This window comes from Balearica regulorum, chromosome 9 (genome assembly GCF_011004875.1).
Source record: "Balearica regulorum gibbericeps isolate bBalReg1 chromosome 9, bBalReg1.pri, whole genome shotgun sequence".
In the NCBI taxonomy this organism is placed as follows: Eukaryota; Metazoa; Chordata; class Aves; order Gruiformes; family Gruidae; genus Balearica; species Balearica regulorum.
This window is the reverse complement of record NC_046192.1, coordinates 3,797,846-3,822,178: the sequence shown is the minus strand read 5'-3', so window position 1 is coordinate 3,822,178 and position 24,333 is coordinate 3,797,846. Positions and strand designations below refer to the sequence as shown.

Genomic DNA, 24,333 nt, shown 5'->3' with positions numbered 1-24,333 from the left:
CGAGGAGTGCCAGGGCTCGCTGTCTGGGATTAGTATTACGGTGGCAAATAAAGCGATGAGAGCGGAGTGCTTCAGGGAGCCTCAGCCGCCTCGCAGCCCACCCGGGGCCGGAGTGGGAGCGATTTAAGCGGCCACCCCGCAGGGGCCAGGGGAGCGCGGGCGAGCGGAGCGTTCCCGGCGGCGCCCGCAGCTCCGGGCCGGGCCGGGGAGCCGAGGCTAGGGGAAGGCTGCGGGCGGAGCCGCCAACCTGAGAGCTTGAGCGCAGTGCGGGCCCGCCGTGCCGCCGCCGCTCGGTGTGTGCCCGCAGCCGGGCGGGCTCGGGGCGGCGCGGGCGGCGGCGGCGCTGTGCATGCCGGGCGCGGGGCGGCGCGGGCAGGAAGCGCTCGCTCCCGGCCGAGCCGAGCCTGTGTGCGGCCGGCGGCGGGGGCGGGCAGTGCCGTGCCGGTGCCGCTGGGGCTGGGGCACGGCGGAGTGCCGCGGAGGAGGCAGCGGCGGGATGGGGTTGGCTTCCTGAAGCGGGGGGGGGAGGGCGGGAGGGGGCTGGTTTTGCATTTCGGTCCCTCTCCGCCCCCCTCCTGCCCCTCTCTCCCAAGTTCGCCGCGCTGCCGCGGCCCCTCTGGAGCGGCTGGCTGTGGGCTAGCCCCTGCCCCGCTCCCGGCGCTGCCCGCGGCGGGGCGGGCGGGGACAGCGGGGAGCCGAGGCAACCCAGGGAGCGGCCCGCCGCCCCCGGGGAGGCTCTGCTCCGGGGAGCAGTGGGGGGAGGCGGCTGGCACAGGCGCCGGATTCCGCCGCCCGCCCCCCGGCACCGCCGCCGTCTGCCCAGCGCAGGCAGCCCCGGGAGATGGTGACACATGAAGCGTGCGGGAAGGACCATGGTTGAGAGGACCAGCAAGTTCTTGCTGATCGTGGCCGTCTCGGTGTGTTTCATGCTTATCCTGTACCAGTACGTGGGGCCGGGGCTGAGCCTGGGTTCCCCCAGCGGCCGCTCCTACTCGGAGGAGCTGGACCTCTTCCCCACGCCGGACCCGCACTACGTGAAGAAGTACTACTTCCCCGTGCGGGAGCTGGAGCGGGAGCTCGCCTTCGACATGAAGGGCGAGGACGTGATCGTCTTCCTGCACATCCAGAAGACCGGCGGCACCACCTTCGGCCGCCACCTGGTGCAAAACGTGCGGCTGGAGGTGCCCTGCGACTGCCGGCCCGGGCAGAAGAAGTGCACCTGCTACCGCCCCAACCGCCGGGAGACCTGGCTCTTCTCCCGCTTCTCCACGGGCTGGAGCTGCGGGCTGCACGCCGACTGGACCGAGCTCACCAACTGCGTGCCCGGAGTGCTGGACCGCCGGGAGAGCGCCGCTGCCAAGACGCCCAGGTACCGGCCCGCCGCCGTGTCCCCCTTCCCCGCGGCGCCTCGGGCCGCGCACCCCTCCGCCCGCCGCCGCTCTTTCTTCCACTCGCCGCCCGAGTCCTTCCACTGTTGAGCCCCCGCTCCCTGTGCGTTGCAGTGTGCCGCTAACGTGCTGTATCCCAGCCAGCTCTGAACCTTTCCTCAGCCGGTTCACCTGTCCTCCCCTCCCGTCCTCCAGGCTGTGCCCTGCACCTTCCCTCTGCATTCCTAGGCAAATACACTGCTCTTTCCCTCCCACGTACCTAGTACACTGAACCCTCAGCCCATGGGCTTCTGCTCTAGCAGCCTCTGTGAGCCCCTTAGCAAGCCTTTCTTTTCGAAGCATTTCATTTTTATCTCAGAGCTCGCTTGCCACCTTTTAGTTCGCATTACACCGTGTCCTAGTCTCAAGCTTGCCTTTGTAATCAACTTTGCCCTAACCTGTGCACCCCTTTTTCTTTTAGCTGAAATTGTGCCCCGGTGCAACTGAGGAGAGGCACACCAGCTCACCACTTCTCATGCTTACCCCCTCGTCTTATCCTCCTTGTCTGCCTGATACTTTTTTGTACATTGCAGAAACCATCCTTTAAACACTTTCACATGTTCCTTGCTGTTTATTTTGATGGGAGACCTGAGATGAAATCTCTTAGGGAAAGGAGCTACCTTGTACATGTTCCTTGTGTCTCCCTCATCTGTGCACCAGGCAAGAGGCAGAGCCACCCTAAAGCACCCCTCGGTGCATCCCCGTTGAACACCCAGTCTATTTCTGCCCTCTTACCCCATTATCTCTCTGCGTTCGTCTCTTTGTAAATGATAAGCTTCAGAGGAATTTTCTGTTTGAAGTACTCCGGTAAAAACAGTGGCTTATATTAAGATATTCAAAGATTATGTTCTTTTTGCTCAGTATACCTTTCATTTCAGGAGACAGGGTTTTTTAATTGATGAACACTTTTCTAAGGCCACGCACACCTTCCTTTATTATGATACTTTGTAATATGTTTGCTTAAAGTTTCATTCTTAAAGGTGTGCCAGATCTTATGCTAATGTTTGCTTATGCCATATGCTTTATTTATATGCATATTGTTAATACCATACAAAATCCTGTTAGTGAAAAGTGGCCTTTAAAAAAAAGTGTGTTTTAGTATCATAACTATTTTTTCTCTCAATGTTTAAAAGATATTTTTAATCATTTTTCTTTCATTGGAGCTGTGTGTGATTGCTGGGGTTCTTTATTGTCTGTCATGATTGCTGCTGTTTTCAACCCATTTCACTGTTAGCCATCCAAGTACTATGCTCAGATTGCTCTCATGCTGTCTGACCCAGGAGCAGCAACCTGAAGTATGTATCTAAAGGGCTGAGTATTTAGGCTTTCCTGTGGTCTCTTATTAATAAGGTGCTTGAAGACACCTATGAGTAAAATATCCTAAGCCTGTCTAGTTGCTGTTGAGATTTTAGTGAAGTGTCGTAAGGAAAAATGCACAAAGTTCAAATCTGATTTAAAAAAGAAACAAAAAATTACCTGTTTTATGAACCTTGGCAGTTGGCTAGCAAACCATTGACTTTATATGAAGACCAGGTCTTTATATAAATGAATTTTCTCAGTGCCTTGTGTGCTTCCGTGTGTAAATTTGTACTCAAATCTGCTACGTGTTCAATATTTAACTGTCTCGTCCTACTTAGCAGTTGGTTTTTGTTTGTATAGGTACCTGAGAACAGGGCACTTCAGGTTGTGAAGCAGCAATTAAATTCCTTACTGCAACCCATAGGAAGTTGAGAACCAGAAGCCTATTGCCTCATCTCAAATGCTTGTAAATAAGATTTTGTTTGCCGTTTGTTTTGGAACATCAGGAACTATATGCTTTTTAACTGTTTTGATTTTAGATGTGCAGGAAAAATAGTTAATCCTGTCCCATTCCCTCATGTCTCTGCATATCCAGGAATAGTTTTGCTAATGTGGTCTCTTTATTTCTCTTAAATCTAAATTAGAATTTCATTTTCAGCAGTGTAAGAACTATGATGTGCAAGTTTTAGATAATCTAATGTTTATCGCCTTGGTCTCTTAAACAAAAGATGGTTTTGGTGCAATGAACAGCTGCTGGTTATTTTAATAATACTGCTCTGTTGAACTGCAGTCCAGTTTAGTAGGCATCTTCTCCAAACTATTATTTCTTTCATGTCTAAGAAAATTGCCAATAAGAGATAGGCAATGCATGTTTAAAATAAAAAATTGATGGATTTTCTTTGTTAGAAAAAGTATAGTCTTGTATTATGTCCTTTACACTAAGAACAATATAAGTTTATTTCTCAATTGTGAATGTTGGATCTCTTAGCTTGAAACAGGACATAAGGCACATGCTAGAGAGGCCACTGTTTTATCATGGAACTGAACTATGAAAATATCTATCTTTCTAAAGAGAAGAGAAAGAAAAAAAAATGTAGCAGCAAACAACTATTCCTGTAGGGTTCTCTCAGATTCTAATATTATCCACTCTGGGTTTTGCAGTACAGTCTTCAAATTCAGCTTTTAAACCTAATGTACTGGCCTCTGCATTAGCTACTTAATGCAAAGTTTAAACCTTTGTTCTTCCAACTATATGTTTATCCCCCAAAACAAAACAGCTGACATGTGATTACAAATAAATCTACCTTCTAGTGAATGTTGGAAAGCATGAAGGTCATTTGGTATTGCCCACATGTACAAATCATGAGCTTAAAGCTGTTAACTTTGTAAGGAATGCAGTTTTATCACTGCACGGTGCCCTATTGCACTACATTCCATAACCTGTGCATGGTACATAAATTTACAATGCAATTGCTCTTTTTATTGTTCTGCTGTTCTGTGTTAGACTTAATGATTAGGAGCCCTAGACTGCCAAAGACTGCAAATTTTTTTCTCTTTCTTTCTTTCTCTTGCATTGATATAGTAAGCAGTTAGAGATGGGTGGTTTAGCTCTAATGGGTCAGCACTCGTGGGAAAAAAAACCAAAACCAAACTCTACTGGTTCCCGCCCCTCTCCCCCCAGCTAGTGACTTTCCCCGTTTCCCTGTTTTGTATTCAAAATACTTCTGGACAAGCACTTCTTGAAGCAAATGTTATCTTTTATACACAGCCAGTAAAAGAAAGAGATTGATTTGTTTGTGGGCTGCAAAACTTGGGACTCCAGGGAACTCGGAAGCTGGCTATGTTTATCAGTTAAGTCACTTAGCTGCACTTCTCTTCATGGCTTTGGTAGAGGGCACATTCCAAGATTTTGGGAATTGGAGGCCTGTTTATTCCTTGTACTGTTAGGCATAAATAACTGCTTTTTTTAAAAAGCACATAATACTAGGATGCGTGCTTTGAGTCATCATGATGATACTTCAGAAAGCAGAGGCTAAGCAGTTTCTGTGAACTGCTCCCTTAAATTTGTCTCACCAAAAACTGCAAGAGATCTAATCTCTTCAGTTGATTCTGAAAAAAAGTCAAACTTGGTTCTTTAATTTGACTTCCAGAATTAGAAAGAAATCTATGAAGTGATCCATTAGTAACTTCTCCCTCTCTTCCGTTAAAGGACTGAATGAAAGCCCTTAGAGGTGTTGGAAAGGTTCCCTTGTTAGCCCCTACAAGAAATGTGATTCGGTGCCCTTCTGGCTGCATCCTTCTTCCGTGTTCCCAATACTAGAGCAGAGCTAGGTGTTCTGAAGTTGTCCTTGTAGGACATTTCATGCGTGAGCTTGACTCTAATGTAACGTGCTGCAGGAACAATAAAACAAAATATGCTGAAGGAATTCTACATGCTTCCTCTCCTACCTCTTCTCAAAAAAAAAAAAAAAAAAGCCACGAAAACAAAACCGAAGAAGCCAGGCTTTGTTGCTATCCTACTGGTTTTTTCTGCCTCATGAAAACAAGAGCATCTAAGCTGGCATTTTCCTGAAGACACGTTACTCATGTGGAAAGGATTTTAAGGCACACAGCTCCTTTAAAACTACAGTTTGTGCAAGCTGCCTGTTGCTGTGGAGAACCCATGTACTTGGTAGAGTGTTGGAAGGGCATTGCTGGCTCTGTGCTCCCCCAGCTCACATGCATGCTCTGCCTTCTGGTGTGCTGTTTCAAGCACCAGGTAGGGGTTTTTTTTAATTTTTTTTTTTTAATGAGCCGCCTCAAGACACTAGCTTAGTCTTGGCTTTGTGTATGTGTTTCCGTGCTAGTCTGTCATTGAAGTTTGTTTCTAAGTTCATCTATGGACAAAAAAAAAATTACAAAAGTATTTCTTAGTGATTTAAAAAAACATGTGCATGCTTCTAATTTCAATATTTCTCTCAAGATTTCGTATGCTTTAGAAATAAAAAAATTGTAATCCACATACTTTTATGTAAGAAATCTATGGCAGGTTAGTAGAACCTGCTGTTAAACAGATCAGTCCAAGTTTTAGAATGTCTCTGATAAGCTATTTACAGCTTATGTTTTGGGTAGTTGGTTTTTGTTGTGGGTTTTTGTTTTTTTTTTTTAAAGAAACAATTAACAGGGCTCAGCAGTTTGTTAGTTTGATTTTTCTGAAGTGTGAACTTTCACAGCTTCCAACCACATAATCTGTCCCTTTGCAGGGATCTGTTCTTGATGAGGTTTTTATTATATGTGTGCTTAGGAGCTGCAGAGACACATTGTCAAGAGACCAACTGTTTGAGAATGAAAGACTTTACCAAAACATTTTTACAATATTAGCACTTTTTGAAAGCTTAGGCTTATCATTCTTTGTAGATCTGTGTGTGCTGGGGGTTGTGAAATACCTGTCTGCTGGGAGCAAGGGACATTTATTCCACTCACCAGTTCGGCTCATACTAGTTTCTCTTCAAGATTGGTGGGGAAATATCAATATAAAGCTATTTTCAGTAGCCTGGTTGTTCTCTCAAATCCTTAGGATGTGGAGTATTTTAAAGCCTGCTAGTCTGATATGAAACCTTTTGCACCCGCTTGTGCTCACCCATAAAGCCAGGTTGGTCTTTCACAGCCAAACAATTCCGAAGGGCCGGATAGTTTTGTAGTGAAAATCTTTAAATTTGACATAGTAACTAAAAGTAGCTGAAGGTTGGAACTCTTCAAATAGCTTCCTTAAGTTTGAGGTGCTGTATTTATCTGAGCTTAAGGCTTTGACTAGCATACCAGGTTTAATTACTTTTGCTATCTTTTTTTTTTGTTGGCAAAGCCAAAGGATGTGTCCTTAGATATGTCCCTGCCTAAGTGTATACTTATACTGACCTGATTTTGCAAAACTATGTATTTGGCTGTTTTTCATTAATCTTTAAACAAAAGTTGCATCATAACATAGCGATTTTTTTTTTTTTTCTGCTTAGAAGTTTGCAAACACTCTTTACCTAGACTTCAGATTTTGCCTTTTTGTCCTTATTCCGTCCCACTCTACAAATAAAAATGTATGCTATTCTAAGTAAAACCTTTGATAACCACCTTTTTTAAAAAAACAAAAACCAACACAACAATTTAGAAACAATTACTTTAAAAGAGCTGGCTTGAATTTTACTAATGACTGAACTGGATGCTTTGATATATACTCCCAGTGTAAGGGCAGTCTTTAAGGAATGATCCACTGTAAATGCACAGCTGATGTATTCCACCACACTAGTGCATGTATATTTTTTGAGGTTAATTATTTGGACATTACAGTGTGTAACATTTTGTGTGAAATGTCTTGGCCAAAGCGATGCCGTGCCCTGTTTTCAAGGCTCTGCTGAATGGTCCTCTTCTGTCAGTTTGAGAAGCCAAACAGAGGCCCTGTTCTCTAGCACTCATTGAGCAGTTTTAGCGTGCACGTATCTCTTACAAACTAATGTGATCTTGAGCAATGCCACTTGTGAACTTTATGTTGCATCTTGAAAGAATTCTGTGATTTAAGAAAATTGGTATGATTTAAGAAAATTGGAGTTCATTAGTGCTGTAGGGGCTTTAGGGGAAAAATAGTGTGATCTGCAAGTAAGTGAATATGATGTCACCTGATAGAACAGCTGCAGACTTACCTAGTGTGGCTGGGTGGGATGTGCCTAGGTATGTGTGGTGAGGCTTCTTCCGTGCAGGACACTGGTGAAGGTCTTTGTTTGGATATTAGGATGTGACCTGGAGGAGGTCATATACCTCTTAAGAAAGCACTGCTAGAGGAGATTATTTTATAACTTGGAGATTATTACAATACTGCCTTCCCTCTGGGCCATCTGTTCCTTCTAGGAAGGAGGAAGAGATTAGCCTCCTCTTGTGGCCTCTTCATTCATCGATTTGCAGGGTTAGACTTAATGGATTTGTCTAACAGTCAGCAGAAGCTTTTGGCTGCCTGTTTTAGAAATTGGAGGAGTGTAACCCGGGACCTGTTTTCTAGAAAGTAACTCAGGATGTGCAGGCCTGGAGTTACTGAAGAAAACTTCTTTGTGAGTTCGTTTCATAGGTGAAATTTATGTTGTGCCTTATCTGAGTCATATTTGTACGCAATGCCCACGCTTCCTGCTCTTACCAGAGTCCTAGATGACTCCTTGCCAACATGTTCCTAACCCAAATGTTAGTCACAGCAGCGACGAGCAGAACCACAGAAGAATCATGATAGAGATTAGTCAAAGGGGGTTTGTGGTTGTGGCTGTGGTATTCTAGTTACTTTGACCTGGAAGCAGAGAGTGACTGTACAGATAGAACACACCTGACTTTAAATTCAGTTACGAATATCGGGCTTATTGAATGTATTGCACACATTCTGAGTCTCCCTACTGTACTTCCTGCTGTCTTTTACAGGTTATGGCTTTTCTACATCTCAAAAAGCAGCAGGGACAATTGCCTTAAGTCAGTCATAGAACCAAGGTCACTGCTTTGTGTGTGTGTCTCTATTTTAAACTTCCAGTTATTTGGCAGCAACTATACCAAATTTGTGGTAGTAATACTTTAAATAGGTAATACTTTGTCAGTGAACACTTGGGCTTGGACTTGCTTGAAAAAGCCAAAGTGGCACAGTATAACTCTACAAAGCTTATCTTTCTTTATGCTTGTATTTCCAGAAAGTATTAGAGCAGAGATAAATTTTCCGTTATTGACTGAAATTGTGCTTTGTCAAGCAAAGACAAAGCATAGTCTTTAATTCCTAATAATCACAATTGTGATAGCTGCCGAGTCAAGATTTTTTTTTATAGGGTCTTGCTTGATGTAGATGGAAGAGAATGATACTTAAACATCAGAAGCAAATGTCTTCCTGAACAAAGATGTTAGTGATAGTGTGTTTAAATAGTATGTGAAACACAGGAGGAACATAGAGCTATAGTAGTCCATTACAAATTCTCTTGTTTCTGAAATGGTGGTTGACTTTAAAAAGAAACAAAAAAAATTCTACTTTTTGTAAAGGAATTAAAGTAAGAATTGATGAGGAAAAAATAACCACTAGCATAGATTCAAAGTGACACAGTTTCTGTAATCGGTGTTGTTTGTATCTTTGTTCATGCTTCTATTTCCGTAACAGAGTACTCTGCTGAAAATCCAGTCTGAGAATCTCTCTGAAGAGTCCTTTGGAGATTATTGCCATAAAGACACAAAGAGCCTTAAACACCTCTGTACTGTAGCATGTCAAGTTTCAGATCAGAAGACAATGCTTCAGATAGTCTTGTGTGTTACTGCCAAAGGAGGAGCTATTTACCAATGCACGGCTGTTGGAGCCTGAGATCTCTCATGACTGGAAAAAGTGTTTTCAGGAAAGGTCCGTGCAGAGAGAGGTCATTAAACAAAAAGCACATCACATACTTCATAGAAGTTAGTTGTTTCTGCTTGTATTAAATGGCACACATCCATTCTCATTTCTGTGCTTAACCTCAGAACGGTGATACGCTAGACTAAATGCTGCTTCATTGCTACAAACTGCTGAGTAGAGCTAAGGATATGAAATATTCTGGGGCATCTCTGTTCTGATGATGCGTCCAGAAAGAATTAAGAAACTCCTGTTGTCCACGTCTAACTGTAACCTGAATTTCTTAGCAGTAGTTATTATATAGCTCTTTCACCTGTAAATCTCAAAGCCTCTTATAAAGTATATAGCAGATAGCACCTGGTTCACAACCTAAAACAACTCTTATGGTCAAAGCCAGCTCTAAGACAGACCATTTAAATTGCAGACTTATATGTTAATGTACAGATCTTTCCTGTCCAGTGGCTTTGTCTCTTTTAGAAGCAACTGATTTCTGAGCGTGTTATTACTGTTATTTGCTCTGTACTTCCCTCCCTTCTCCCTATTAATGGCAAATTCCACATAATAGCTCACCTATGTTTTTATAGAGGAAATATTTCACAATTTCCTGCCAATTTAAACAAGAAAACAGTGATTTGCAATTAACTTTTTATGGTTTGACTCTGAATTTTGCTTCATAACTAATCTCCAGCCTATTAAGCAGAGAATCTTTGATTATACCTCACTGCAGATTGAAATATCATCATTGCTTTTATGGAGCTCTTCTATGCAAGGGGGGAGACCTCTGAGCTTCGTGAGCTGCCTCTGCATTTTTGTTTTTAAAATATACCAAAATTCCTTTTTGGTTAATGTTAATCTTGAAGTACTAACAAGATGATTTAAGATTTTTCTGGCCAAATAGCATTGCTTAGAGTTTCAAAACGCCTGGTGATTTTTCATTGTCTAATTTCAGATATTTTGAAAGGCGCCTGCTTTCGGGACAAGTGCTAAAGAAGTAAAAGCGCTGTCTTCTAAAAACTCCTTCCACATATTGGAGTTACTTTACGTATTAGCCTTAGTTTTTGTGTTACTTAGACATACACATGTATAAGATTCCTGATTACAGGAGAATATTCAGTGACTTTTGAAAGAAGATTTTGTGAAGAGCCTGCATTGTTCATTCCTTTTTTTTATCTTAAACGGCTTAAAGAAAAAAGTCTTTTTTGTATTTTTTTTTCTCTCAGGTCTCAGAAAATAAATACAAATGTCCAAACAAATACTGTAAAAATAGAAATGACTTTTTTGTTTAAACTAACAGCTCTTGCTGCTGTGACCCCCTTGCTCTCAGTAAAGATTTTAGTTAGGATACCTGTGACCCTATATCAAAGTGTTGGGAAAAAAATCAATGCCTCATAGCTAAGACAAACAGCAGCAGCAGCATGCTGACTCACCAGTTTCTTGACAGGCTTTGCTTGCCTAGCGGAGATGGGGAAAGAACAAGGAGCACAAGAATCACAGAGTATAATCATAATCAGTCAACCATCCCTTCTGTTAACATGCCTTAAATCATAAAAGACAGGATTACCTCCTTCTGTTCTTTGCCTCTTTCTCTTCTTTCTCTTGCCACCTGTATCTTTTTTTAGGTATTTGAAAGAGAAAAAGACAGATGTATCTTGTGTAGTTCTGCAAGGAGGAAGATGGAACAGATTTATCCTGTCTGCTGAAGCAAGTACAGTAGGAGTCATTTAGATGAAAACCCCCATTAAGGGAAATACTTCATCCATCGTATACTGTGCAGGAAAGCCGGTACGTATGCATAGGAGCCCTTTCAGCTGAGGAAATGCCTTAGCATCTTTGCTAGGGGGACAAAACTGGAACTTCTTGCTTCAAGCATCTGAGTGAAGTGTCCATCACTTTTTATTCTGTTGTAGTTGGTGTTGTTATTCATAACACATCCAAAATAAATAATCTTGAGCCTTTTTTTGCCCTGAAGTTTTCCTTTGATTTATTTTACCAGATTTCCATATACATTTACAAATGACAGCATCTTTCTAGTGTATACATAGCCTGACTCCAACAGAACCTTAGACCTGGCCAAAGCCTTCACCCATTATTGTAGTGAGGGCCTGTATTTTTAACAACCATATTGTGTTACATGTATCAGGATTCCTACTGTTGCTATTGGTAGCTTTGATTTTTAAATGTAATATTATGCTAAAGACTAATGACTCAATATCGTTCTTCTTTATTCAAGCCATTGTTTTGGGCACAGCATTCAGTCCTGCTCTTTCTCTTGTGCTTTGCAGACAGGCTTTGTCTAGGCAATGTGTTATTTCTTCGTAATATCTGAACAACCTATATTTTCCATCCCCTGAACTTACACTTTCCTCTAGGCTGGCATCTTTGTGCACCTTGATTACCTCAATACTGTCTTCCTGAACTTGATAAATTAAATCTTCCTTTTTCACTTTAGAGATCTCTTACTGCAGAGCGTTTGTGATGGAAATGGTCATTCTCCAGCACTGCGAACCCCATGTGTTCCAGAACATGAAAAGAAAATCCATGAATCTATTTTCAAATGCTGGTTGTGTCATGAGATTTTTATTTGGGTTTTCTTTTTGTTCTGATTCTGGGACCTTTTTTAATAGGTCAGAAAGTTTTAGGCTTACAAAATGTAACTATGCCAGCATCAGAAACAACTGTTAATCTTAACAGTCAAATTTAATACAGTCATACACTCAAATTTTTTGAGTGAGTTATTGCTGTCTTAGGATGAGCCTCTTAACACTACTCAGAAAGAGTTCTTTTCATGACTTTTACTAAATTGGATGAAGCTGGCACATGTTTATGTAGCAAACGTGTATTACAGTAACTCCAAATTAGCCAATTACTATTTTGAGCAGTTACACTTTAATAGCCAGGTACCAGTTTCCAACCCTGAGCGTTCAGAAGTCAGGCTCCAAGCAGACAAGTGGGCTAGCAGTTTATATGAGAGCGTCATTTTCTTTTTTTAAGAAAATGCCAGCTCCAAATATTGAAATGAGTTCTGATATTAAAAAAAAAAAAAAAAAATAGCCCTGTCATTGACTGTTTCTAATAAGAAAGGGCTAGCTATAGACTCTTACTTGTGACTTGAGTACGTCAAGAAGGAATTGAAAAAAACAGCTGCCGCAATTGTATTAGTATGAATTCAGGTTTGGTCATACATTATGAGGACTGATGTGACTCCCACCAAAAAGGGAGCATCAGGAAGTTGTTCCGTGGCAGGAGGAGTTGTACTTAACTTCTGGTTGTAAAAGGAGCATTTGAGGTTGGAGATTGAAGAAGAACTAGATAAGCAGTCCATAACTGAGGATGAGGAGAAAAGAAGAAACCACACATACCTTGTGTTGACTAGGATTTTCAAGTATTAGATGGTTTGTTAGTTACCAGTAAAGTTTTTTGTTAAATAACCAAAAAAGTCTTTGATCTTTGTGAAGACAGTTTGAATTTCTTGCCTTTCCTTCCACCAAATTTCTTTACCTTGGGAGTTCTGTAGGATTTGATGCAGAAACTGTGTGCAATTGTTCAAAGGAATAATACTGGGTTGTGACATGCAAGAAGAAAACTTGAAAAGTTTAGTATGAATAAATATAGTATGTATGTGAGACATCTAGCTTAGTAAATTTTAAAGGCGTTTGTCCCTGGCTTCTAAAACATATTTAGATCTTTTAATTGGCAACTGCTAAGAATATATTCTTATAATATGATTTAGGCAACTCTTTGGAAGCATAATTTGGCAAGTTCTGTGTAACTTTTAAACTTTTTCCTCAGTGTGTTCGTTGCCTTGAGACAACTGAAAAGGTCGTGGATTTGCCTTCAGCTAGTCTGAAGGTTTTCTGTGTCGTGACATGTTGCTTACAGCGGCTTCTGTGATGTAGCAATGCATTGAAGAAAGGTGTCATTCCCTGAAAGCCTAATCAAAGCTCAAGGGAGGTCTCAAAAATCACAGTTAGTGCTTTGAAATGGATTAACTTGCAGTGGCTGTGATGTAGAAGTTTTATACAGTCCTTTCAGTTTTCTCAGTTCAGGAAACAGGTTCTGATGTGATAAGCTAGTGACATGGTAAACGAGTGAATCAGTGTGGCCAAACATGGTGTTGAGTGAGGGAGAAGAATGACATATCCTTGCTGCCTGGAGGTGGCTGGCTTTGCCTACCCTGGAGTATCCTGCTTGCTCAAGAAGGGGCTGAAGCCGTATCACTTTCATGGGCCTGTCGGTCAGGTGTTTGTATCTGTCAGGTCCTCCTTGAACTTCCTTTTCCCAGAAACATCGCTGAAGAGTTCTCTGGATTATGCTGATGCCAGTGGTTCTTATCTAGGTGTTAACCTGCCTATGATGACAGTTCCTGGTAAGAAATATTCCTGTAGTTAGCTGAAAGGTTTCCACAGTACTTACAACAGTAGCTGCCAACAGGAGAAATGTACATGTTCTGTCTGAGCCTTTGAAATTGGTTGATGAAAATAGTTTTGTTTAATAGGATTTCACCAACTGGAAAGCAGTAGGGAATTGTCCATCGTCTATCCCATTTCCATCCCAGCTAAAGGCCCAGCCAGGGGCGTGGAAGTTGGTATTACAAAAGCTGGACTCTTGCCCATATTATTAGGTACTTCAAGAAGCTAGTAGAGACTGTTCTTAACCCAGCTGTCTGTCTCGGCTTGCTCAGGCAAGTTTTTATGTTTGTTTGACAATGCTGAGACTGGGTTATGCACACTATTTGCACAGCCAGCTTTCATGTTGCTAAACTGTAAGGTGATACGTGCGTGTCGGGGTGCTGGGTTTTGTAATTGTTTGGCACAGCTTTTCTATTCCTCCCAAACAGTTGAGCTCTCAAGTGCAGGGGTTGTTTCTCTCGTGGTACCTGGGGGAACCGTGCATTGCTGCCCACCCCCTGTCACCAAAGCTGTTAAGAGACCTTCTTTGTGACTGGACCACGACAGCAACATGTAAAGGAAGCAGCACCAGCAGCAAAGTCTTTTGGTGCATAAAAAGGAAAGATTCTTGCTATACGTGGATGTCAATTTGTGAATAGCCCAGGCATCATCTCTAAAAGGCAGCAGAGAACTTTGCCTACTTTTCATACCAGGAAAAATGCTACTTGCCACTTGACCTGAAGTATGTTTTTATTATTGGTTGCATATATCACCTTGGATCTCTTTTGAAATAGGTTTTCTGCACAAAAATGGAGAAATGTTTGTATCCCATTAGTTTCCTAGTCTTGAAATGACAGATGACAAAGCCGTTACATAGCAAAGGTAGGTAAGGTCTATTGCTCTTGGAGGGCACATACATGGGATGTATATGTGTGCATGCTCTTTCTTCAAATTCCTCTACAGTATAACTGTTAATCCCTATGCCGTGTTGAGCTGGGATATTATGTGTTCTTTGTATAAATGCAGAAACAGAGGCAAAGGTTAAACTGCTTGCCAAGGGATATGCTGGGACACCAAATCTAGGATTACAATATGTGCATGTTGAGTGCTCATCTGTGTGCTTTACAATAGTAGGTTATCCCACAACAAGGAGGGTTGTACGGTAGGATCTTTCCTGTCTCAGGATCTGCTGAGGGAGCGAGCTTGAATTGGACTGTGTAGCAAGGTATCTGAGAAGACTTCCTGTCACTCAGTCAGACACTATAAGTAAAGATCTTCTAAATCAGTTTTCTAAATATCCTGCAGAATTAAATCTTCTTGCAGACTGTCCACAGCATGATTACTTCCATTTGGAAATAACTTCCCCCTGAGGCTTTCTCTTGAAGGGCCTTCTTGATGAGAGCATTTTCTTCCTTGTGCTCTAGCTAGTGTTGGAGGGGTAAGACTTAACACTTGAGGTGTAGTTGGACTATAATGGCAATATAAATCACAGTAGGAAGTGTGCAACTGCAATTTATAAAACTTGCTGCATGATCAATAGTTTCTTCTGTATACCATGTGGGTAGTGGTTGGCTATGATAAAGCTCTGGTTGTCAGTGTAACACCCAGCTGGAAGTCTTGCAGAAATTGAAGGATGGATTCTTTGAACATTTGGGAGATGTGGGATGCTTGGTCTGCCAAATACTTCAGGCAGGATGAATCCACCCCTTTCCTAACTAGGATATTTCCTGACTTCTGAAGTTATTTGGGGATTGTCATGAAAAGTCTGTTTTCTGGATTGAAGCCTGGCCAATCCCAAATCTGGAAATAACTGCTCATGAGAAGAAAAAGAACAGTTATATTTGTCAACTATACTATTGTGGGTAAGCGAGATTTAGAGACCCTCGCCTAGTGCAGAAAGGATCTGAGAAAGCTTTCCCTTATGGAAGTCAGTAGAATTACTTACATACAGAGGAATTTATATGGCTCTCTACTACTTCTTTTCATGGCAATATGTGTTTGTGTTGGGATGTTTGTGAAAGTTTAAACCAAACCAAGTTAAGATAGATGCTTTAAACTCAAGCAGGATGCTATATCTGTATGAACCATGACATCTTGAATTATTCTGAAAATAATTTTGTAATATGTGCAAAAAACCCCCCATAGTATAGATTGGACCCAGAGCTAGTGAATTCCAAAGCTATTAAGTTCTTGGATACTTCAGGATTGACTGTATAGTGCATACTGCTGTAATATCCCTGTCTCGAAAAGAAAAACTCTCTTTCCTGTGAAGTGGTCTCTCTGGGGTCAGTGAGGAGAGAAGCGAGGGGGAAATGACTGGGCGTTAACAACTTCCCACAGGATAAAGCACAAACAGTCCTCCCTTCGAACAAATTCAGTTACTGGGTGTGAATAAGAACTCTGAATCTTAGTGGATTTCTGCAATTAAGAATACAGGCCTCATGCTCCAGAAAACAATTAAGCAACTGTTTATAGCGGTGAGGGAACTCAGAGTAGGAGCCCGTTACACCAATTCATACTGGTTATTGGCCTTTCTTCCCCCTTCCTATTTATAACTCATGTGAACATGGCTAAAGCTAGAACTACATTACATGTCACACAATCTTTTTTTTTTTTTTACCCTGCTTGATGATGCAAGTTGAAACAAAGGCCTAGTTGTTTAAGCTCCCTTTAAACTCTATAAAATTTCACATTTTTCTAAGCCATGCTTTTAAATCACACCTCCAAGCCTGTATGGGAAAGTTACAGAAAAGTTTTGAGAAATTCATTCTTCATTCTGTTCAGCACACAGCTGGTGGTGTCACACGAGAGGGAGGAGGCGTATGAGCATGAGAATGCTACTTGTAAGTGCTCTGCTTGGTTAGAGATGGAGGTGGGACCAGTGCTCTGAGGTCACGTAAGGAGATACCCGGAGGTTTTTGCCCCCAGGTCACTAGATCGATGCAGAACATGCTTAAAGCGCTAAAAGCTCATATCCATCTGGTTGGTGCTTTCAGTGCTGCTCTGAGGTGACAGATGTCCTCTCTACAAATGCAACTATCTATATGGCACTAAATAGACCCCTATATCTTTTGCAGTCTTAGTTGCGCATGCAGGATTGACTTAAATGGAGGAGCTGAGCTATGTGAATGGCCAAGTCATTCATGGTGTCATAAGGCTTCCTCTGATGATTTCTGATTTCGGTAGCTAGCCTCTCTGTCATGCCACAGTGCTCTTCTGCTTTTTGTAAATAAAACGATGGTAGAATGGGACACAGGTACAGAGTATGTCACTGCTGTTGGAGCATATCTAGAGCAGTGTCAAAACTGCAATCCTGACCTCCATGAATCATCTCACTTTAGTTCTGTGATCTGAGGAGTATCCAAACTTGTATGCGAGTGGTCCTTGGACACAAGGACCAAAAATGTTTAACTTCAACTTATGTTAGAAAGTTGCCTCAAAGGCACACAAAATGGGGAGTAGGAGAAACCTGGCCTTTGAAATGAGACTTTTGGACATAGTCTCCTTTCCTTGTAATGGCACTGTGCAGCTCTGAAGAAGTTTTTATGAAGACAGTGAATTGTAAGCTAGCCCAGGAGACAGGAGTAGCTTTCTGATACTAGTTGACAGGAAGACAGAAAGAGACACTGCATTAGTACCAGAACTAAACATGGATCTGGGCTTTAAATATGGAGTTCAGCTTTCTCAGCATTCATATAGCTTTGTAGTTTTGGTTCCTGTTTATATCTAATTAGAATTCCCCTTGTTTGGGAGAAGGGAGGTGTCTCTGAAGCACGAGCTGTGAGGGGTATGACTCCGTTAACAAGTTAGTGCAAGGTGAGGGTGTGGCTTGCTGGCAGGTCATTGCTCTGCTCAGCCTGCCTGGTGCTTGCTCTTCTCCCATGGTTAGGTGCAGCGTTTGAACCTCAGTGGAAACAGGTAAGCTGCTTCACGCCTGCTCTGTGACAAAAACATGCCCACAGGTTTCATGGCATAAGTGGCACGCTATAAATTTACATGATAACTTACCTTCAAATATCACCATGTAAAACCTGTTGAGAGGAACTACGGTAAGTACTACAGCAGGTTGCCTGTCTCAGAGGGCAAGGTTAGTGAACATTTCTGCCGTATTCTTGAGTCAAAAGTATTTGCTGTCTTTTGCTTGCTACAGCAGTCTTTATCAGAGGTAGGAACTGTGCCATCACAGTGTCAGATCGGGTGCAAACATACAGAGCAGAGCCTGCGTACATTACCTCTATTTCTCACACACTGGAGTAAACTTCCTTTTACAATTTTTTACAAACTCTCACCCTGAGAAAGATACAATTGGTTTATTTGGCTGGAAGCCACGGAACTAACTGAACCTGTCATAGGATTCTTAGCCACTCATGAGAAAAGTCTGGGTTTAGTTTCAACAATTTAGTAATGAAATTCAAGCATGGCTAACAGTTGTGGTTCACGGTCTCCGGAGAGGTGCACTAAAGGACTCCATTTGCATCTCTCTCCTCGGAGCTCTTGCAGCAGTAGGAGAGCTCAGAGCTGGGCTGTGGCTCATCCAGCTGTCGGGAGATCAGGTATCACACTGAAGAGCACTGTTGTAGTATTGATCTAATCTGGAGTGGACAAAAGAGAACTTATGTCTCTGACAGAAAAAAGGGTTAGGCTGTTCATGCAAACGTGTGATTCAGAGCAGTTGGTTTCACTGGCAGCAAGACAAAGGCTCTGGTGCAATTAATCTTTGTCTGGCCTTGTGTGGCAACAGTACTTGGGTTTATGTGCTGCATCCAATTGCATCTTGGTAGAAAAGGAAGGCAGCAAGAGGACACTGGAAGGTACCAAGAATCTACTGGAATGGCCAAGAATCTCCATTTGCCTTCAGGCTTTTTCTGGCTTAATTTTACACGGCTTTAGTGAGGTTGCACTGGTATTCAGTTATTTTGTAGGATGCGGTGTCAGACAGGTGGTTTCCTAGGTTCCTAGGACTACACCGTATCCAACTTTCTATTTCCATGAACAGATATGTGGGAGGTTTAGATTGTGGGAAGCTTTGATGGGCACCATGCACTTCTTGTCACTGATAGGTCGTCTTTATGAGAATTGCTGTATATGAGCAGACCACTGCCTGCTTTCTAAGCTTTTTAGCCCTGTCATGTTATGGTATATAAGCATAAAATTTAGTGTGATCAGATTCAGCAGCTCTGATACCTATTTACCTGTGCAGTCGATCCTCAGCAAGAAACAACAAAGGTGTCCTTCAGACTTTAGGAGTTTGATTTTCTGTTCATCCTTTTTTTTGAGTAAAGGAAGAGATAGTGATGCTCTCAGTAGCAAGAAAGATTCCTACATTTTTATTTAATTGAGGAATTTGAAAGGGTGGAGTAAAAGACCATGGTTTGTTCTTTTGTTTCATTTTCCTGTCCTTCAGAGAACAGATGCTGGAGTTATGTTTATGTCATTCCAGTGCTAAATACTTGTCTTGACTTAAGCAGCAGCATTGCTGAGAAAAAAAGAAAAAGAATGAAAAGTTTTAATGCCATGCCACAAAGCACGTATGAATTACTGCAGAATGTTGACTTGCATTTCTAAATTTTGGCAGGAAATGAGACAGGAAATGCTTTATTAGAAACCTCGTCCAAAGAATCTATAATGGCACAATTTAATTATGTTGGCAAAGGACTCTGGAAAGGTGCTCAAGCTTCCATCAGGTGGTGACAGCATATCTATATGTTTTGCCAATTGTTGCCTCTTGCTCCACACACTGACATTTCAAGAGAACAGTCAGTGTTTGCTGAATGGGAGCATGGAGGTGGAAACAAAATAGAGCAACATTTTCAACTCCAGCACAGTCTAATTTGGCCTACAGCACACTGCCTTTTCCACAGGGATTTGTGTGTTCCATGAAGTGGACTGGACTGAAATTAAACGTTTGCAGCATTAATTGTAGTGTCCACTGTATGAGTCTGTTTATCTGTATAGATATGTGTGTAATGACTCCTCTTGTTCTGAAGCCTTTCTGCATGCTCTTGTCTATGAACAGTTCAAACTATACAGAAGGCATCACCGGTGCTGTGATAACATTCACATTCTTCTGCTGAACTCTCTCCTGGTGTCAAGTTGTCCTTTCAGAACCCAAGAGCACAAAGGTACCTCAAATTAAATTGGCAGGAATCTCATAAATTTGAGTCTGGTCCTGACTACACCTCCGTTATAAACATTTATCTCTGCTGTTGCTAGGCTGTTAAAAAGAAATGCAGACCTGGGATTTAGTTTGAGTAAGTGCCATTTGAACCTTACATATAAAGACTACAAATAAACCTACCAGGCTAAACAGAAATCAGACACATAATTCCTTCTGAGGTATCTACACACCTTGCTATCTTTTCTGCAGGTAGCCTACCAGATGAGAATTAAGAGTCGTTGCTCCCTCTCTGCTCCTGAAGAGAAGTGGTTTCTCTCTTTACCTGTATTACACAATTTCATTTTTCAGTGCTATTCTCCTACCTTCAAATGTTTCTCTTGCTACTGGTTGTAACTTTACCCTCAGAAAAGGGTCATTCTACGAGACCTGCGGGACATTGCTGTTGAGCAGACCTGATCCCTATGCTGCTTTTCCCATTAGACATGAGTTAAGGTCCTCAGAGCTGACCTAAACCAGTCACGGTCTAAAGATGGAGACTTGGTCAGACTATTAAGGATAAGTGTCTAACAGTGAATCACAAGTTCCCAGATCTTTCTTTTGCACTATAGTAAATTGACATGAAACAACCCACATCTGCAATGTTCAACTCTTGCCACCCTTCAAAATAGAGTGACTGCATGCAAGCTGCCTGTTGGTAAAGGTCCTAGACCCTCGCTAATTCCTGAGTTATGCCCAAAATTTGTTTGCGAGATCATTGACTGGCCTGGACCAAAATCGTGTCAAGGATCGGCTAGTAACAATGCAGTAGAGGAATGTTCTTCAGGTGGCATAATCTAAATGTGTAGGTGTTTTTTTTTTTACCTCCTCCTCCCTTTCCCTGCTTTATGGTGTCCATCATCTGCAGTCCATATTTAAGGGATTTAGAAGGGAAATGCACTATTATTTTCTCAGTATCCGGTGCTGCCATGTGTCTGTCCCGTACCTAACCGGGAATCTGCAGAGAGGCTGGTCAATGAAGGAAGCAACCATCTGTTGGAAATTGGAGATGGGTAGCTGAAGTGGAAGCTGGAATTAGTATTGCCTCTCTTTTTCTAGCTCTACCTTTCCTTAAAAGGAAAATTAAAAGATTGTAGCAATTCTAGAAAAAACTGAGAGTGGGGTTTGGGGTTTGATTGTAGAGGAAGTAAATGCTGCACAAAGGGGCAAAGTTAGTATTAGCTTTTGTAATCCAGCACCATTTCTGAGGTTTGGGAGTTAATTTATTTTCCCTGACTTTGAATGACTCCTTGCTGCTCTTCCTTATCCAGGTAAAGGAAGGGCAGACTGGGCCAGTTCCATGTCAAGACTGCTCAATTTGTTTGTGATTTGGACATTTTTGGAAAACTGCATAATGATACAGTCTTCAAGTAAAATGATAATAGGGCATGAGAAACCAGGATGATGACAGAGTTGCTTGATCACCACTTCTTCCCTCTTAACTCTCCAGCAGGCATGCCCGCTTCTTCCATTGCTGAAATGTCTTTGAGTTTGAAACAAGGAAAGAGGAGCCTGGAAGTTGTTTGCAAGCTTTCATACTGTTTGCAACACTCAAGAATAGGAAGCTGGCCTGTGGTTTACCTGGTTTTTGTTTGTTTGTTTCCCTGCTCTGTGGGTAGCATCTGTATGGCAGGTACACAAGAGTCCTCAGTGGAGATCAGACCCCTAAGGCAGCTCACAAGCACCAAGTAACCCTGTCCCACATGCAAGGCAGTAGAATGCCTCTTCCTGCCCCATCCTTTGGCCTCTCAGGAGGCACAAATGACTGTCCCATTGTCATCCCAGAATGGGAACTCCAGCACCAGGGAGGATACTGTTACCCCTGCCTTTTTCTCACTATTTTAGTACCTGTATTTTGATATTTGTTTTGGAAATAATTTTTATTTTATGCAAGCCTGTCCAAGGAGCGTGATGCATTGGTAACTGAAGAGCTGCTTCTCTCACAAGTTTTTTAACGAGATACAGTGCAGTGTGGTTGTGAGGATTGCAAACCATTTGGCATGGGTTCTGTGTCTGCTTGGACTGCCTTGAGACACTAGCATTTACAGAGTGGGTTTGATTCAACTTCACCTTTAACTGGCCCAAACTGGGTATGTTTTATCGAAGCCAGTGATGTAACCTTGCTGCAAATAAGGAAAGAATAGAAGTTGATTAAAAAAGGAGTTAATTTTTCTACGACACTTCATCACGCTAAATTCCATTTGTTGAAGTGTAAATTTCATGGAGTTAATTTCTGGAGCCATCCTTTCTGCCCTCTCGTTTAGGAGGCAATAAGAAGCATGACTGCCTGGCACCATGGAGCTGCACAGCTGGCACCTGCCTAGTTATTGATTTTTCCAAAGCTGTGCCTAACAAAATATTTTATGACATCCAATGATCAGTGCAAGTACACAGTAAAAATCCAGTACATTTATTTTTATTTCTAAGTCATAAAAAGAAAAATAGACGCATTATATGCTATGCATACATATAACGTATATAAAATTGCATTTAAATGGGAAACAAGCAGCTTTCCTTATCTTCTCTAGTGTGTTACGGCTGTTCACTCTTCACTTGCAAAAGACCAAAGGTCCTGGAACAAGCAAGGAGGGGGCAGGAGTAAAAGCTTTCCTAATAGAAGCAGCAGCGTTTGGTGCCTGCAGCCATGTCTTGTTTTAAATGTAGTCCACCCATTTGTTGTCAGTGGAACAAAATTACCATATCACCCTTGGCTAATACTTCGATAACCAAATGAGTGAATATATGCAGACTATGAAATGAGCTAAAACATCTACCAGTTCCCTCCTGGAAAGAATAGAAGCAGGAAGCCTAATTCAAAGTCTTGAGCGGGCTATACAAGAGCTGATCCAAACGATGAGTGCTTTGGTGGGATTCACCTAAGAGTGGTAAGCTGCATCCATAAGACAGAATTAAATCATCTTCTGGGGGTGTAGGCACTTTCTGTATGGTCTAGTGGGGAGTTTTTCATACTTCTTGTAGGCAGAAGCTGCTGTCTGTCTGTCTGGGGGGGGGCAAGTATTTTCCGAGCCTATGTCAGCGACAACCTTTTAAACAGTCAGTGGCTCCCTTATAAACAGTGCCTTTGCCTCAGACAGTTTATTAAAAATTCTGTGCTTCCTTTCTCCATCTATCCAAACAAGGTGATGGTGAGCAAGATGAAAGTAATTGTGTATTTCCTACTTCATTTTGAAAGTCTGAGTCAAGAATTGTTGCTCTTAAAGGGTACTGAGACTGCATGCTGGGTCCTAGTCTGTAGCTCCATGCTGCAGAGCTCCATTTGTCTTCTTTCAGAAGTGGTGAAGCAAGGCTCCTGGAGGCTTGGGTATTCATTTGTGATACTGCGAGCAATGGTGTTTTGTTCCTGAAGAAGAACAAAAGGCATGCTGCCCTTCAGAAATGGAACTGATGTCTCAAAGAGTTTATGACAATTTATAGATTGTAAAATGAGGTCAAATAATCTTTCTGTTGTGTGATGTAACAAATAGGGTATCGCAGAGAATAGTAGTGATGGAGGCTCGGACAGATCTTTAATCTTCAAAAGGTTGTTTGGGCCTATTTCACTTTTTTAAGCTTTGCATACAATATTAAAAATTAATGTATTTCATCTTGGTTTCTTAGAAAGTACACAAGTCTAATGTAGAAAAATAAATTGGTAGAGCTAAGAAGTACCATTTTGTAATGGTAATAAAGTGACAATTTCTTGAAAAGAGGCATAAGAGGGACTATTGCTTCGTGGGCACTTTGTTCAAGTTAGTAATTGGGACCAGCAGGTTAAAATTCTCCGACACTTCTCCTATCCTTACTTTTCTGTGGCATTTTGGAGTATTTGCAGTTTGGAAACAGATGTATTAGTAGTGAGTTGCAAGGAATAATTTAATTTGTATTTTTACTACATTTTCTATGCTATTCATGGAATATCATAAAATATGCAGTTTAACTTGGTGATATGTTTTTAGGCAGAATTACTACTGAGAATAGGCTTGGACTTATGCCACTGAAATCATCACAGTAACCTCATGTTTTTTCCTGCCTTGGAAGACTCTTGAATATCTCACGGGGCCAAGCCCTTAATAATTGAAAATCCTGGATACATAGGTCATTTTTTTTTTTCTTTTCCTTGCTTTAATTTCTTTTTCCTTTCTCCTGTCTGATGTTGCCACTTCTTATTGTCTGGTCTATCTTTTGTCAATCAATTTTATATATGAAAGTGTAAAATACCACTTTTTAAAAATGTAGAATACTGGGAAGGGAACAGGACCAATGTCTTCCCTATTCCAGTAAAATCCTGGGTTAACCCTTGAGGGTTTTGACAGATACCCTCTAAGTAGTGAGTAATGTAATAGGAAAGATTAGGAGCTCTGCTATGAAAGGACAGGGTAGATAACTCATAGGTCATTCTTATTTGCCTGCTGCATCTTCCCTACAGGCCTTTGTTCTGAAGCCATTTGGTTGTCTATGGCTAAAAGATCAAGGAGAAAGGTGCTTTCTAGCTTTGTCATTTGAGTTCCTAGACTGCTGTGGGGAAGATGGGGAGAAGAGGCAAGCTTTATTTCCTCTTTTTAATTAGGTCACTGATTTCACTATCATTGTACAAAAAGTGTTTGAGCTGTTAACTGAGTCACTGGCGGATTTTTAAAGGCAACTTCATTTTATTTTGCATAAGTTTGCTGGCCAGACAGGTGTATTAGCTGCTAAGAGAGAGAA

General features: G+C 41.9%; 1 protein-coding gene across 1 annotated transcript in view; it reads left to right on the top strand.

Moving 5' to 3' along the window:
• Positions 1-346: 346 nt before the first annotated feature.
• Positions 347-24,333, top strand: part of HS6ST1 (heparan sulfate 6-O-sulfotransferase 1) — a 195,644-nt gene continuing 171,657 nt past the window's right edge. The window contains exon 1 of the mRNA XM_075760871.1: positions 347-1,369. Coding sequence (XP_075616986.1) covers positions 852-1,369 — 518 coding nt within the window. The 5' untranslated portion in view covers positions 347-851. The remainder of the gene's footprint in view (positions 1,370-24,333) is intronic.